Source organism: Coturnix japonica, chromosome 3, assembly GCF_001577835.2.
Source record: "Coturnix japonica isolate 7356 chromosome 3, Coturnix japonica 2.1, whole genome shotgun sequence".
Classification (NCBI taxonomy): domain Eukaryota; kingdom Metazoa; phylum Chordata; class Aves; order Galliformes; family Phasianidae; genus Coturnix; species Coturnix japonica.
Window position 1 is genome coordinate 36,553,975 of NC_029518.1, and position 13,595 is coordinate 36,567,569.

At 45.9% G+C, this 13,595-nt stretch overlaps 2 protein-coding genes across 2 annotated transcripts; one reads left to right on the forward strand and one right to left on the reverse strand.

The window, feature by feature from the left end:
- Window positions 1–37: 37 nt before the first annotated feature.
- On the forward strand, window positions 38–3,297 carry PDCD2 (programmed cell death 2). Its single transcript, XM_015857923.2, has 6 exons — window positions 38–360; window positions 437–685; window positions 1,109–1,291; window positions 1,570–1,676; window positions 1,946–2,062; window positions 2,870–3,297. The coding sequence occupies exons 1-6, from the start codon at window positions 63–65 to the stop codon at window positions 3,047–3,049; spliced, it is 1,134 nt and encodes a 377-aa protein (XP_015713409.1). The 5' UTR covers window positions 38–62; the 3' UTR covers window positions 3,050–3,297.
- A 998-nt stretch (window positions 3,298–4,295) lies between these two features.
- Window positions 4,296–13,299, reverse strand: TBP (TATA-box binding protein). Its single transcript, XM_015857924.1, has 8 exons — window positions 13,190–13,299; window positions 11,172–11,414; window positions 9,794–10,128; window positions 9,088–9,175; window positions 7,857–7,948; window positions 6,720–6,887; window positions 6,335–6,429; window positions 4,296–5,497 (listed from the first exon to the last, which is right to left on the reverse strand). The coding sequence occupies exons 2-8, from the start codon at window positions 11,223–11,225 to the stop codon at window positions 5,418–5,420; spliced, it is 912 nt and encodes a 303-aa protein (XP_015713410.1). The 5' UTR covers window positions 11,226–11,414; window positions 13,190–13,299; the 3' UTR covers window positions 4,296–5,417.
- Between the last annotated feature and the right edge of the window lie 296 nt (window positions 13,300–13,595).

The window sequence follows — 13,595 nt, forward strand, 5'->3', positions numbered from 1 at the left end:
CACCGCCGTTCGTGGCCGTGTGGCGGCGCGGGGCTGGCCTGACTTCCTGCGCTGTGTGCAGCATGGCGGGCGGCGTGGAGCTGGGCTTCGCAGAGCCGGTGGGCCCGGACGGCGTCTGGCGGCTGCGCAGCGCCCAGTTCCCCAGCAAGGTCGGGGGGCGGCCGGCGTGGCTGGGCGAGGCCGGGCTGCCGGGTTCGGACGCGCTGCGCTGCGGCCGCTGCCTGCAGCCCCGCGCCTTCCTGCTGCAGCTGTACGCCCCGCTGCCCGGCCGCCCCGACGCCTTCCACCGCTCTCTCTTCGTCTTCGCCTGCCGCGGCGCCGCCTGTTACCGCCTGCCGGGCCCGGCGGGGCCGCTGTGCGGTGAGCCGGGGGCCGCGGGCGGGGAGGAGGGAAGCTCCGCTCGGCGCCGCGCTCACCTGCCGCTTGTTCCCTTCAGCGTTCCGGAACCAGCTGCCGCGCCGCAACGCCACCTACCCCGAGGAGCCGCCGTCCGAACGGCCCCCGCCGAGACCCGAGCCCATCCCGCGGCGGCTCCGCAGCGGCGCCGCTCTGTGCCGCGTGTGCGGCTGCCTGGGACCACGCGCCTGCGGCCGCTGCCGCCGCGCCGCCTATTGCGGACCCGAGCACCAGGCGATGGACTGGAAGCGGGGGCATCGCCGCTACTGCGGGACGGACCGGGATGCAGGTGGGTCTGGGCCCTGAAGTGAGGGTGAAGAGCGGATATGTGCCAGTGTTTATGGTTGGTCTAGCAGTGATGCATAGGAAGTTCCGCACGAATGTGCGCAAGAACTTCTTCACGCTGAGAGTGACGGAGCACTGGAACAGGCTGCCCAGGGAGGTGGTGGAGTCTCCTTCTCTGGAGATATTCAAGACCCACCTGGACGCCTACCTGTGTGACGTGGTGTAGGGAGCCTGCTTTGGCAGGGGGGTTGGACTCGATGATTTCTGGAGGTCCCTTCCAACCCCTACAATTCTGTGATGTAGTTTGTATCTGCCTTTGTAACATTTGGGCTGTGTATTTTGCTACGTAGAACACTGTAGCAGCTACTTCTGGGTAGAAGAAACATGAGATGACCTTGTGAAGTTGTATCTGGTTTTTGTTTTACAGGTGCCACTGAGGACGCAGAGCAGGACCACAACGAATTCCTGTTTCCAGAATATGAGATTCTGATAGAACCCGAGGAAGCAGAGCTTCCTGCTGACAGCGCTGTGGATCCCAACAATGGGAAAGGAGCTGTGGGTGCATCCAAGGAACTGGAACAAGAGGAAAGCAGAGTCACGAGCACTACAAGTAAGAAATAGATAAGTAGCAAAGCCTGCATTACATCTTTAAAACGTCCAATGCTGTAGTTGTTAAGTGCTCCTTGTAAACTACCCCTGACCAAAAGTTACATCTACGGTTGTTCATGGTGACTAATAAATGCATGCATGCATTAATATGCCACCAAAATTAGAGTGATGTAGCTAGGACTGAGAGCCAAGTGCTCTTAAGGATGTAATATTGCTTTTAACTTTTGCTTTCTTGTGTTAACTTGTAATCACTGTGTGTTTGTTTGTTTTCTTACTTAGGTGAAGCGTTAGATGAACAGACATTAGAAGCAATGGCAAAACATGAGACTAAAGAAGACAAGATCTTCCAAGCCTTTAAAGATCGAATAACTGCTGAGCCAGAGCAGGTCAGAAGATGAAGCAGCCTTAGAACTTGCACAGCGTTGTGCTCCTGTAAAATGTCACACTTTCAATCCTTTCATTTCTTTCATACAGTGAATGATGGGAATGCCTTGTCATTCTCCATGCATCTCAATTAAGATTAATTATCTGCTGATAAGCTTCTCCATGAATGTGACTTAAAGGAACAGACCTTCTTCCGCAGCCATCTTAAAGCTGCATCTGTGTTTTATAACACGATGTTCACTGAAATTGCTTAATTTCTGCTTCATTTTAGATAATCAGATACTGCAGAGGAGGAGAAGGCCCAGTCTGGGTATCGGGTGAAAATATTCCTGAAGAAAAAGATATCCCAAATTGCTCGTGTGGTGCCAAGAGGGTATTTGAATTCCAGGTATGTAAATTAATTTAAAGATAATACCTTTAATACAGTACAGATTTAATGGAATTGAATTGTAGGGGCATACACTTCTAGCAAAGTAGTTGAAGTTGCTGCAGAATAACAGTGTTGACTTGTACAGAACACGTTTACTCTTCCAGCTGCTTTTCCCTATAGGATTTCTTTCACATACAGAAGGTAGATTCCCATCCTATTAATTTGCACCCTATAGAAGCATTTGGGATGTGAACTGGAAGTACACTGAGCTGCAAGCATTCATAGAGCCACCAAGGTTGGAAAAGACCTAAAAGATCATCCAGTCCAACCGTTCACCTATTACCAATAGCTTCCACTAAACTATGTCCCTCAACACAACATCCAGTCATTCCTTGTACACCCCCCAGGGTCAGTGACTCCACCATCTCCCTGGGCAGCCCATTCCAGTACCTGACCACTCTTTCAGAGAAGTAATACTTCCTAATGTCCAGCCTGAAGCCATTCCCTCCAGTCCTATCACCAGTTATATGAGAGAAGAGGCCGACCCCCAGCTCACTACAACCTCCCTTCAGGAAGTTATAGAGAGCAATAAGGTCTCCCCTGAGCCTCCTCTTCTCCAGGCTGAACAATCCCAGCTCCCTCAGCTGCTCCTCATAAGGCCTGTGCTCCAAACTAGGAAATGGAAAGTAGCTGCTAAGTTTAACAATGCCCATCTACAGAATTTGTAGTAGGCTTCAGTAGAGTCATGCCTTTGATTCCCTTGGCATCTAGTACGCTGTCAGGAAATGTAAACTCACTAGTTGTAACCTGTGCTTTTCCTTGAAGATAATGCCACAGCTCCTGAACCACCTTAAGGTTGACAGCCTTGGGGAGAGCATTGACTGGGGAACACTGGTGGTCTACACGTGTGCTGAGAACTGCAGTGCAGAAAACAAGTATGCTGAGGAGTTCATATGGAAACAAGACTTCTCTGTAGACTCTACTGAACTTCCATTAAGTTCCTAAGTTGAATCATCTATATATTACACTTAGCTCATTTTTCAGTGCATCTGCAGGAAACTGAACTAACATCATTGATCCCAGTCTAACACTTGTCTTGGTATGGGATAGGAGATCCCTAAGCAACCTCTGTTATGCTCTAGAGGAGCAACTTGACGTCGGTAATAAAGCCAGATGCAGTTCTTCATGGAATTTCACTTCAGATCTCAACTCTGAATGTTTACTTAAATAAATAAAGATTAAATGGTTTTGGACTGGTGTGAAAGTATCCTTTTGGCAACTGAATTTGTGAATCATAGAAGACTGCCTGAGAGAACTGTGCTTTATAAGAATGGGCAGTAATACACAGAGGAAAGCTCTAAGCTCACTTGCATGCCGATGCTCAGCAGGTTACAGCAGTCATAGCTATGATTAAGCTGTATAACGGTTAAATTGCCTTTAAACAGGCAACTTAATTATGCTTTTCTCTTCCAAATGCTGCGCTGGATCTTGGCAGTTGTTAGGTGTAGTGATTAATGGCAATTGGGTATAAAATGAACAAGTAATTGTTCTATTTGACTTAAGATAGTTACTACAGTGCAGAATTTACTTCAGTTACTTATTCTCTTATCCTGCTCGAGCCCTCCATGCCTGTTTACCAGTGATTCTTCCACGAGTGATTTTAGTTTAGAGGCTGTGAATCCTCAACTGAGCAGGCAGAGAGCACCGTAAGTGTAAAGCTGTTTACTCATCACCACACTTCTAGAAGGGTCGTTTCCTGGAATAGCACAAACCATCCTGTCACTACAGCACAGCTTGGCTGATTGGAATGAAAACTATATGATATAGTGTGTAAAGTCTTCCTGCCATAGTTAACAGTTCTGCAGATGCTACAGCAGCACAGATGGCGATACAGATGAACACTGGACCAGCTTACCCACATACTGCATCACTGCTGTGTGCTGTATCTTGTTTAATTATGTAGCCCTGCCCAGGTAAGTACATCAACTTCCTGCTAAGATCATTTAAACCAGTTATTGAAAGACCTGCTAATAGCGGTGCATAGCGTGCACCACTACAGCAATAATCAAAGATTAAGAATTAATAAGTTCACTCAGGATTTGCATATGGTGCGGTAGCAAAGCCAGCCATAACTACTTATCTGGAATGAAACATCATTTTAATTAAGAGACCATGGTTACATTTGGGTTAGTTTTAGATAAAAGCTGTTTGAAAGAATGTGCAAGTCATAAAAAGGCTATTACTGGAAATGTACTGGAGAAAAAAAAGTTTATTCTTAGTTCTCAGCCCATTAAGCTTCAAGCACACTTCAAAGGGGAGATTATGTACACACTGACTCCAGTTGGAAGGGCTTTGACATTTTATATGAACACTAATATAGTGAGACTGTCATAGTTGGTAAAATACAAAAGTGATTTATAAGAAATCTTAGAAGCTAACCAAGAATCCTTTGTTCCAATTCACTCAAGTGTGGCTGTGTAAGACTTGCATAAATCCCATCTGTTGAATGGGAGGCAACACATACTTGAACACAAACTCCTGTAGCCAGTCTTCTCTTTCCTGTTAGTGCACTGGAAGTAATCGGGCTGAATGTTGCCAAGGATATGACTACTGCTAAGCAAGCCAGAGCGTTGTTCAGATTTTCTCCAGATGACAGTAGTGTGTGTGCTAGTCAAAAATCCAGATTAAACTGAAAAGAACCTCTTCATATATTTCACTTTCCCAGCTGTGCAATTGTAAAACTCATTAAGACAGTTCCCATAATTGTATAAACAGGGTTTATTGTACATGTGGAGCTGAAGGAGAAAAGAGGAGGAATATATATATATTATATATATATATATTTATATATATGTACAGTGAGCTGTTTTCATTAATAAATTTATTCTGCCTTGCTTAATACTGGAAAGAGGGAATGTGTCTGGCACCGAAAGGAATTGAAAACTGAAGGAATTTAAAAGCTTAACTTTGGAAATTATAAAAACCATGGTCTTAATGGAAGGAAATTAAAACATATATACATGGCAACTCAAGTGGTTTATACACTGAGTGACACGGTTGCGTTCATCTTTTAAACCAATTTATGAATTTTCTATTAATAGAACTGGCATTAAAACTATTTAAAAGCTAGAATATAAATAAAACTCGGAGGGACTGCCCAAGGAGCAGCCCAACAAAGCAACTCACAGTAACTCAGTAGACATCATCATCGATAAAACAATTCCCCTTGAGTGTCAGGGAAATAGGCACTAACTGGGAAATAGTCCAAGTCTGGTGTTGCAGTTTCACTGAAGTCCATCTCTTGTTACTGCTGTGCCATACGCGATGCCTTTCTAAATGTACCCCCCAATTTCTCTGCAGTATGTAGAAACTGTTACGTTGTCTTCCGGAAACCCTTTAAAATAGGATAGATGTTTTCAAATGCTTCATAGATTTCTGCTCGAACTTTAGCACCTGCAAGAAGAGAGAAAATGACTTAATTCCCTCTCTCTCTTCAGAACCAAACAGTTCTCTATTTCTGCATGTAATTCTTCCTTTAAATAGACATTTCCTATAGAACACACATTATTAGAATAAACAGAAGGGTAATAAATGAAGGCCTGAGAGTTTGTTTCATTACCATCTTCATGCTTATGACATACTTGTAAATGAGATTTTCTAAGCATGTTTTCTCAGTACACTCAACTGCAAAGCGCAGCCCCATAGGATGTTTATGGAGAAAGGCCTCAACAGCAGTTTTATTCAACAGTGCAAATATCTGGGGAAACAAGGAAATGATGACTGAAGCAGAGGCCAGCAGAGGCCATAGTGCAGGTATATGTTCCTTCTTTCATCTGTGGATTCATTTATCAGTGAAGGGGGAAAAGGAAGAAAGAGTATAGGCAGAATCCCCAAGGTTAAGGAAGCCTCAGAGCATGGGTATCTCCCCTTCTTTGGCTGCTGCATCAAAGGGAAATGGCAGCAGCCTCCAACCAAGCTGTTACAACACACTGAGCTCAGTCACGCGCACCCAGTGAACAGAAGCAGACTTATGGATGTTGCTGGGAACGTTAGATAGGCTCTTTTTGGGCACCCGCCATTCTTCATCAGGATTCAAGATGGTTGCTTATATGGTTTAACCAAATACATGTGGTTTGCTCTGTGGGTTCTCATCCACAAAATACTGTGCTGTCTGTTCCTTTCCCAGTACTGTTGTTTCTGAAGAAGAGCAGCTAATAAATTGCATACTTGTGGGAGCACTGTTTCTAATGCAGTCTAAATCTAACCTACTGGAAGAAAATATTGACTTACCAGTTAAAACCACTTTTCCAGAAACAAAAATAAGCAGAACAATTCTTGGCTTGATCATTCTGTAGATTAAGCCAGGAAACAATTCTGGCTCATAGCTGTAAGAGAAGAGTCACAGTGTTTCAACGTGCCAACAGACAAATGTCCTTGCCCTTCATCTGCAGGGCTGCAGAAATGGACAGTGCAGATGTAAACCATTTGGGATGAGTAGCAAAGAATCGCTGCCCAATATCTACCCATGAAAATAACATCAGTTACTCCAGAGGCAGAGCTAGGATAGGAACAAAGATGCTGCATCCTCTCTGGTGTAAGGGAACAATCTAAACAGATGCCGCTCTAAGCTAGTCACAACACAGCAAGAATGAAAGGTAGGCAAACCTTCATTTACCTGCTGAACTGCTGGTGTGTGAGTACCAATCCTTCTAATCTGATAGGAAACTTCACATCACAGCTGCCCACCATGTTCTGAATCTTAAAATCCAAAAATTTCGCAGGAAAACCCAGTTTCTGAACAACTCTTGCGTACTTCCTTGCTGCCAGTCTGGACTGTTCTTCGCTGAAGGGAGAAAAAAAGAGCCAGCTTATTTCCCTTATTAAGCACTACTTCAAGCAAACAGCACCAAGCCACAAATATTTAACTGGGAAAGAAACATTGCGTGTGTTGCAGGAGAGTTGCAAAATGTTTACATCCAAAATGAACAACTACTACTGGTTTGCACACTCAGTTGTAGTACCAAGGTCCCGAACACTTTAACACTGCATTCACTGTTTATGAAGCAGAAAACTCTACTCTGTCCCCTACAAGGACAGGCTGAGAGAGCTGGGGTTCTTAAGCCTGGAGAAGACTCCAAGGAGACCTCATTGCAGCCTTTCAGTACCTGAAGGGAGCCTACAGGAAAACTGGAAAGGGACTTTTTATATGGGTGTGTAGTGACAGGATGAGGAGAAATGGCTTTGAACTGGAAGAGTATAGATTTAGACTGGATATTAGGAAGAAATTATTTACTGTGAGGGTGGTGAAACACTGGAACAGGTTGCCCAGAGAGGCTGTGGATGCTCTCTGGATGCTTTGAGCAACCTGATCTAGAGGGAGGTGTCCCTGCCCATAGCAAGGGAATTGGAACTGGATGATCTTAAAGGTCCCTTCCAACCCAAATTATTTCATGATTCCACGATCTCTGCTCATTAGGTTATTCCTTCTGGATTCCCAAAGGACTTCACAGCAGAATTTCTCTCCTGCCAGTTTTCAAGTCTGATGCCTCAGTGATCCCATTAAGAACAGATCAGACTACAGGTACCAGAGACTTGGAGCTCCTGACCCACAGTAAATGAAACAAACACCAAATTGTGCTTATCCTGCCACTGCCCCTATAGTTTAAACAGTTACAGTGCATAGCCATTTTATATGGGTATACATATACAACATGTATATAAACACCGTATAAAAGAAACTATATTTCTAAAGCATTGTGATTTCAAAAGAAAAGATGGCCTTAATTAGTTTGCTCCTACCAGCTGAGCTTACCTTTTTGCTCCTGTGCACACCATTTTTCCAGAGCTGAATATAAGTGCAGTAGTACGTGGTTCTCTTATTCTCATAATAACAGCAGCAAAACGCTGAAATGTGAGCATGGAAATTATTAGTGATACACAAATGTAACAAGTACATTAAAACCGAGTTTGCATAATCTAAGTAGCCATTGCAAAGAAATAATTAGATTCAAGTATATTTGCAGAACACTCTTCATTCAAGCAAGCTTTATTTAGTTTCAAATGCACTTAGAGTTGAACAGGAAGGATTTTTAGTACTGCACTCCTCTTTTACTAAGCTCATTTCTAACTACCACATACACGACACAAATACTACTAATGTTTGCAACACAATGACAGCAATGATCTTAACACCAAGTTTTCCTCCACGTCTTGAAATTCAATCTGTTCTAAGCAGGATGGAAGGTTATGCAAATACTTTATGGTCTACTTTGGTTTTGTACCTTAAACATTTGGGTAGCATTACAGTGTCATCAAACAGAACCACTGGGAAGTCAGAAGCCATATTCCATGTAAACTGAATTCACCTTAACTACTATGGTAGAATACAGTAGCCCAGTAAGCTCTAGCTTTTTATTTTACATACTGTAACATCTCTACCTGCATTTATAAACATTCTTAAGCTCTTTGAAGAAACAAATACTGCAAACTGATGTGGGTATCACACACAAAATCTCTGTGCTGTATTAAACTTGGACCAGTTCACTATGCAGTCTCATGTACTACTGTTCTGCTGACATAATGAAGGTAGTAGCATGGGTTACCCAAAAACACATTTGTCAAACTGTGGCTTAAATAACACAGCCAAGCAAGCTATTTGTTTCATAAAAGGATGCACTGACTAAAAGTCACGAGTGCGTTACATAACCCTTCTTTTCTCTCTGCTGTGAAAATCCAGCATTTCATATTGATCGTTCTAGCCTACAAGCTCTGCACAGCCACCTACCCCTAACATAACAGCCAGCATCGCACACTCAAATGTGAGCTGCATGAGCATCTTACTCACATGCAGTTGTTAACAGCATCGCTGTTATAACAGACAGCAACAGCCAGTACTGGGGGAATATCTGAAAGAACAGAGCTTAGAGGGGGAGCGAGGCCATAAAACCCCCCCTGTTCAATCCAGCTACTTACAGCAAAGCACACTCCAGAGATGTTCTGCCCACATACCTGTTACTGGATACATTCTAACACACTTCTCTTACCTTGGGATTATATTCAGCATTTCGGGCACGAAGCGCAATTGTTTTTAAATCAAGTTTGCAACCGAGATTCACCGTGGACACAATATTCCTGAAAATAGTTCAGAGAAATACATTTTAAAAAGTAAATTAAAGAATTCACGCATCTTATCCATCATAACATACTTACTAATTTCTTTTCATTTGTTTAACCAAGCAAGCTTAAGTGACATCTCTCCTACTGACAGGAAACTCCTCTTTTAGGGCAGTACTTCCTTTCAACCCTTCCAATTCCATTACAGATGTTATCTCACCAACAAAATTCTCTGCACACCCCTGCTATGTGCAGGGTCGCCAACCACCAGACCAGGCTGCCCAGAGCCACATCCAGCCTGGCCTTGAATGCCTCCAGGGATGGGGCATCTACAACCTCCATGGGCAACCTGTTCCAGTGCATCACCACCCTCTGGGTGAAAAACTTCTTCCTAATACCTAACCTAAACCTCCCCTGTCTCAGTTTAAAACCATTCCCCCTTGTCCTATCACTATCCACCCTTGTAAAAAGTAGTTTACAATGTCAATGTTCTGCACTACTCATACAAATAAATATTCAAGACCTTCTTTCCTATCAAAATGCAGTACACAATTACTTATGTGGCTTTGCTCTTGGATATTTCGAGTTAAAGCACATCCTGAGATGTCACGGTGTACAAGCACACAACACACTCACTGTAGCTGTGGCACTATCCCAGAGCTCTCGGATGCCGGTGTCGCAGGAGTTATAGGAGTCATTGGAGTCATTGGGGAGGGGTACAGAGGTGTGGTTCCTGGTAAAGGGGCTGTGGTAAGAGTCTGTGAGTGGAAGAGCTGAGGAGTTTGACCAGATGTTCCCTGTGTCGCTTGCTGTGATGTAGACTGCTGTGCTGCCTGTTGCTGCTGCTGCTGCTGCCGCTGCTGTTCCTCAAGGATAGACAGACTGTTGGTGCTCTGGACAGGCTGCGGTGTCAGTCCCGTGCCATAGGGCATCATTGGGCTAAAAATTGGAATTCCAGGAGTCATTGCACCCTGCAGAAGAAAACATGAAAAAGAAACCACAGACGCTTTGACTTAACATTGTTTTAAAGAGAAGAAGCTTGAAGTAGTAGGAGTCTAAGAATAAATCATCTTAGCTGGTCACATCAAGCCCACGGTATATTACTAACTTGCTAAAAACAGAAAACCTTTGGAAGATTCAGTTCTTACACAACATGAATCACAACCTCAATCGATCTGTCAATTCCAACACTTCTCAGCACCAGTCAGCGACGCTGGTACGTTTCCTACAATACCTGGAAAGTGCGTCTCAACTTTGACCCACAATTCCTACTTGCAATCATTAGAATGCAAATGCATTCACAGCACAACTGTAGTCCATTACATATAAGCCAATTTAAAGGATTCCAAAAGCAATGAACAAAGTTAAAATGATACAATGACTTGAGTTGGAAGGGAAAGTCCATCCAGTCCCACCCTCTGCCATAGGCAGGGCTGCCACCCACCAGCTCAGGGCCCCATCCAACCTGGCCTTGAATGCCTCCAGGGATGGGGCATCCACAGCTTCTCTGGCCAAGAGAAGCTTCACAGGCTTCTCTGTGCCTGACCACTCTCTGAATAAAGAATTTCCTCCTAACATCTAACCTAAATTTCCCTCTTTTAGTTTAAAGCCATTCCCCGTTGTCCTACTGCTATTAGACCATGTTAAAAAGTCAGCCCCCCTCCTCCTGCTTGCAAGTTCCCTTCAAGTGCTGGAAGGCTGCAATGAGGTCTCCCCTGAACCTTCTTATTTTCAACATGCCAGTAATGTTTCAGCTTCATGAAAACCATAAATATATCAGTGTATTTCTTAAACCTCTGGATATATATCTATATATACCCATATCTATCTATCTATCTATATATAAATGGTTTTTCATCTCTGCTTTTTACTGAGTAAGTTATATACAGTAGAATTTTTCAGATCTGCAAACACACAAACAAAAAAAGACACAAAGAAATAACATACAAGACACAGAAAACACTCCCACAAAGAAATTCAGACCGCTTTTGCATATCACATCATCCCTTTTTACCTGAGGGGAGGCTAAGCCTTGAGCGTAGGGTGGCAAGCTGTTGTTCTGATCCATGATTCCGGTTATTCTTTGGTGAGGCCAGAAATATTTCCTTCAATTAATTGAAATTAATTTAAAACCAAAAAGGGTTTTTGACCCTCTAAAGCATTCCAGCAAAGCAGCTTTTTAGCCAAGCTGAAAACGTGTCAGGAAAACATCAGCTCCAGAGAAAACACGTTGCGAGTCTAAAACACTAAACAGGGCCTGAAAAGAAAAGAAGTAATATCTTGAGAATAACATTTAAACAAAAGCAGGCTTATCAGCTGGTCTGTTAGATAAGAAATGCCCACATACAAATATATGCGAGAACACTCATACGCACGCACACACCCATGCACCTTATATAAAGCAATCTCTTTCTACAGCCCTAGTGCCCCTGGTGAACATCCACTGCACGTGAGCAGCCGCCTCCACAACGAAGGCCTCCTTCACACACAGCTCCAGTCCTGCATGCATCGCTTCAGATGGGAAAGCATTGACTTTCAGAACTGAATTCCACCAGCTACTGACAGACGAGCCTAAAGCCACGCTTCGCTCACACATCTCCCCCTGGGCAGAGTTAAGGCTTGGCCTTCCAAAGTTGTTTTTTGATTTTGCTATATGAAAATACTGCTGGTAAACTCAGGTTTAGGAAACCTCCTCCCATCTACTTCCATAAAGCAAAGCACTAATGTATTTTGAATTGCAATGACGTACTTCACGAGGGGAAAAAGGGAAACTAAAAGCCAATTCCAGGTATATGCATGAAACGAAAGTATTCTTCTGGGTGTTGTTTCACTTACTGTTTGTTTTTTGCCTTTTAAACAAAGACCTGTACCTCTATTGGCACGCAATGGAAAGAAACAATACAAATAGAGAACTGAAATGCTTTCATGGCGCTGTAAGGGCTGGAAGTGACCTCCAGAGATCACTGAGCCCAATCCTCTGCTAAAGCAGGATCCCTACAGCAGGAGAGTGGCTGGGTAAGTTTTGAGTACCTACTGTGAAGGGGACTCCACAGCCTCTCTGGGCAGCTCTGTCTTCCTCTATTTGTACGGAGCTTCCCATGCTGCAGTTTGTGTCCACTACTCCTTGTTCTGCCTTGAACTGGGGAGCCCAGAACTGGACGCAGTGCTCCAGATGGAGCCTCAGCAGGGCAGGGCAGAGGGGGAGATCACCTCCCTCAACCTGCCGGCCATGCTCTTTTTGATGCACCCCAGGATCCCATTGGCCCTCTGGGCCACCGGGGCACACTCATGGCCAACCTGCTGTCTGCAAACACCCAGCTCCTTCTCTGCATAGCTATATTATGAAATGCTAAGCCTTTTTATCAGATATTTTTCCTATTCATTTATAGCTTAACTGCACACTTACACAGAGAGCTCCTAAGCCATTTTAAGGCACAGCACTGAAACATTTGAAGAAAGCCTGCCCATCTTTCTCTCGTCCTTAAGGCACTCAGTATCACATTAACCACCCGCTGTTTTACCCAAAGGCGTTTCCACGTTGCACACCGTGCAAAGAAGGGGCCCAGCCGTTACCCAGCATCACGGGCAGCCCATCCTCAGGCCCAACACGCCGCGCGGACTCCACATACACCGAACCCAGCCGCCGAGCCCCGGTACCAGGCCCACGTGCAGGGCAAGGGCCGATCACGGCTCCCGTACCGAACCCAAGGCCGCCGCCGCCGCCGCGTTCCCCGCCCGCCGTCACGTGTGGGAGGCGGTGACCGCGTCCCGCCGCCATCACGCCCCCGGCACCAACGGCCGTACCGGGATCGCTCCCGTCGCTCCGCTCGGCCCGCGGCCCGCTCACCCCGCACATCCCTTCTCTCCCTCCCCCCCTCCCCGCCGCTCGGGCCCGCCCGCAGGACCCCGACCCTACGGCGGCGCCCACGGGGAGTAAGAAGCGGGCTCGGCCCGGCCACCCCCCCCGCCATAAGCGGCACAGCCCGCGCCGTGTGGGCTGCGGGGCGGAGCGGGACACGGAACGGCCGGTACCTGCCGCGCGGCGCCGCCACAACCAGCACCGCAACTGCGGGACACAGGCTGCGCCCCGAGACCGCGCCGCCGGCGCGCCTCGATTGCGTCACTTCCGCCACGAATCCGCCCCGCCCCTCTTACCGCCATCTTGAGTGAGGGCGGGGCCTGCGGGCTGTTGTCTGCGGGGTGTTGGCTTTACTCGCACCTCGTGGCACAGCGTGTGGTGCCGTGCTCACAGTGTCACAGTGTGGTGCGGGTTGGAAGGGACCTTAGAGATCATCGAGTCCAACCCCCGGGATTCGAGCCTCTGTGTAGCAGAGCGGCACTTCTACCACACGCGCCACAGGGGGGATTCGAACCCAGGGCCTGCGGTGTTGCAAAGCGGCATTGCTACTACTGCACCACCGGGGCACACGGTGTGCTG

Coding starts and splice junctions, on each gene's coding strand:
- PDCD2 (XM_015857923.2), top strand. CDS start 63: ATGGCGGGCGGCGTGGAGCTGGGCTTCGCAGAGCCGGTGGGCCCGGAC. Junction 686..1,108: donor CGGGACGGACCGGGATGCAG/GTGGGTCTGGGC, acceptor TTTGTTTTACAG/GTGCCACTGAGGACGCAGAG. Junction 1,292..1,569: donor CAGAGTCACGAGCACTACAA/GTAAGAAATAGA, acceptor TTTCTTACTTAG/GTGAAGCGTTAGATGAACAG.
- TBP (XM_015857924.1), bottom strand. CDS start 11,225: ATGGATCAGAACAACAGCTTGCCACCCTACGCTCAAGGCTTAGCCTCC. Junction 10,129..11,171: donor AAGGCTTAGCCTCCCCTCAG/GTAAAAAGGGAT, acceptor TTTCTTCTGCAG/GGTGCAATGACTCCTGGAAT. Junction 5,498..6,334: donor TGGAAAAGTGGTTTTAACTG/GTAAGTCAATAT, acceptor CTCTTCTTGCAG/GTGCTAAAGTTCGAGCAGAA.